The 917-nt window shown below is 45.5% G+C and overlaps 1 protein-coding gene across 1 annotated transcript in view; it reads right to left on the bottom strand.

Annotated features, from left to right (window-relative positions):
* Positions 1 to 620: 620 nt before the first annotated feature.
* The window catches only part of Fam50a (family with sequence similarity 50 member A), a 6,271-nt gene continuing 5,974 nt past the window's right edge, over positions 621 to 917 (bottom strand). Inside the window, exon 13 of the mRNA XM_021188034.1 lies at positions 621 to 803. Within this exon, the coding sequence (XP_021043693.1) occupies positions 795 to 803 (9 nt within the window). The 3' untranslated portion in view covers positions 621 to 794. The remainder of the gene's footprint in view (positions 804 to 917) is intronic.

Raw genomic sequence — 917 nt, 5'->3', positions numbered from 1 at the left:
TTTAAATAACTATTTATTTATTCACTATTAATTATTTAGTGAGAACACTATTGCTGTCTTTAGACACACCAGAAGAGGGCACTGGACCTCATTACAGATGGTTGTGAGCCACCATGTGGTTGCTAAGAATTGAACTCAGGACCTCAGAAGAATAGTCAGTGCTCTTAACCAGTAAGCCATCTCCCCAGCCACAGAATCCATATTTTTTAAAGCCCAACATTGACAGTATACATGTGCAATTTCAACACTGGAGAGGTAGAGACAAGTGGCTCCATGGGGCTCACCGACCTGCCAGCCTAGTGTACTTGATAAGTTCCAGGCCAGTGAAAGATCCTGTATCAAATAACAAAAAAGTTGGACAACAGAATGACAACCAGGGTTGCCTTTTTTGTTTTTTGTTTTTTTTTTTTAAGACAGGGTTTCTCTGTATAACCCTGGCTGTCCTGAAACTCACTTTATAGACCAGGCTGGCCTCGAACTCAGAAATCCGCCTGCCTCTGCCTCCCAAGTGCTGGGATTAAAGGTGTGCACCACCATGCCCGGCTCAGGGTTGCCTTCTTGTTTTCACATGCCTCCCTCCAACACAAATATGCTATAAAATAAAGCACAGGTTCTTATAATGCTGGCACTCCAGCTCCAACATGTGGCCTTTTTATTGTAGAAGGGAAAAACCAGTAATGATAACATCAGGTCAGGGAATAGCAACTACCATCCTCACAGAGTGCTCTGGCATGGTCAGCTGGAGCCCTGGAGGCACGCTGGAGAGAGCCAAGGTCATGCCCACTTTTGGATGCTCACCGGATCTGGTGTGAGGAAAAGGGGACACATAGGACAAGGAATGAGAGCCAAGAAATAAAATAAGCAGGATAGGCTAGCATATTACCCTATTCTCTCCCCTCCCTCCCTCCCTCCCTCCC

Source organism: Mus pahari, chromosome X, assembly GCF_900095145.1.
Source record: "Mus pahari chromosome X, PAHARI_EIJ_v1.1, whole genome shotgun sequence".
Lineage (NCBI taxonomy): Eukaryota > Metazoa > Chordata > Mammalia > Rodentia > Muridae > Mus > Mus pahari.
This window is presented reverse-complemented; position numbering and strand designations above follow the sequence as displayed.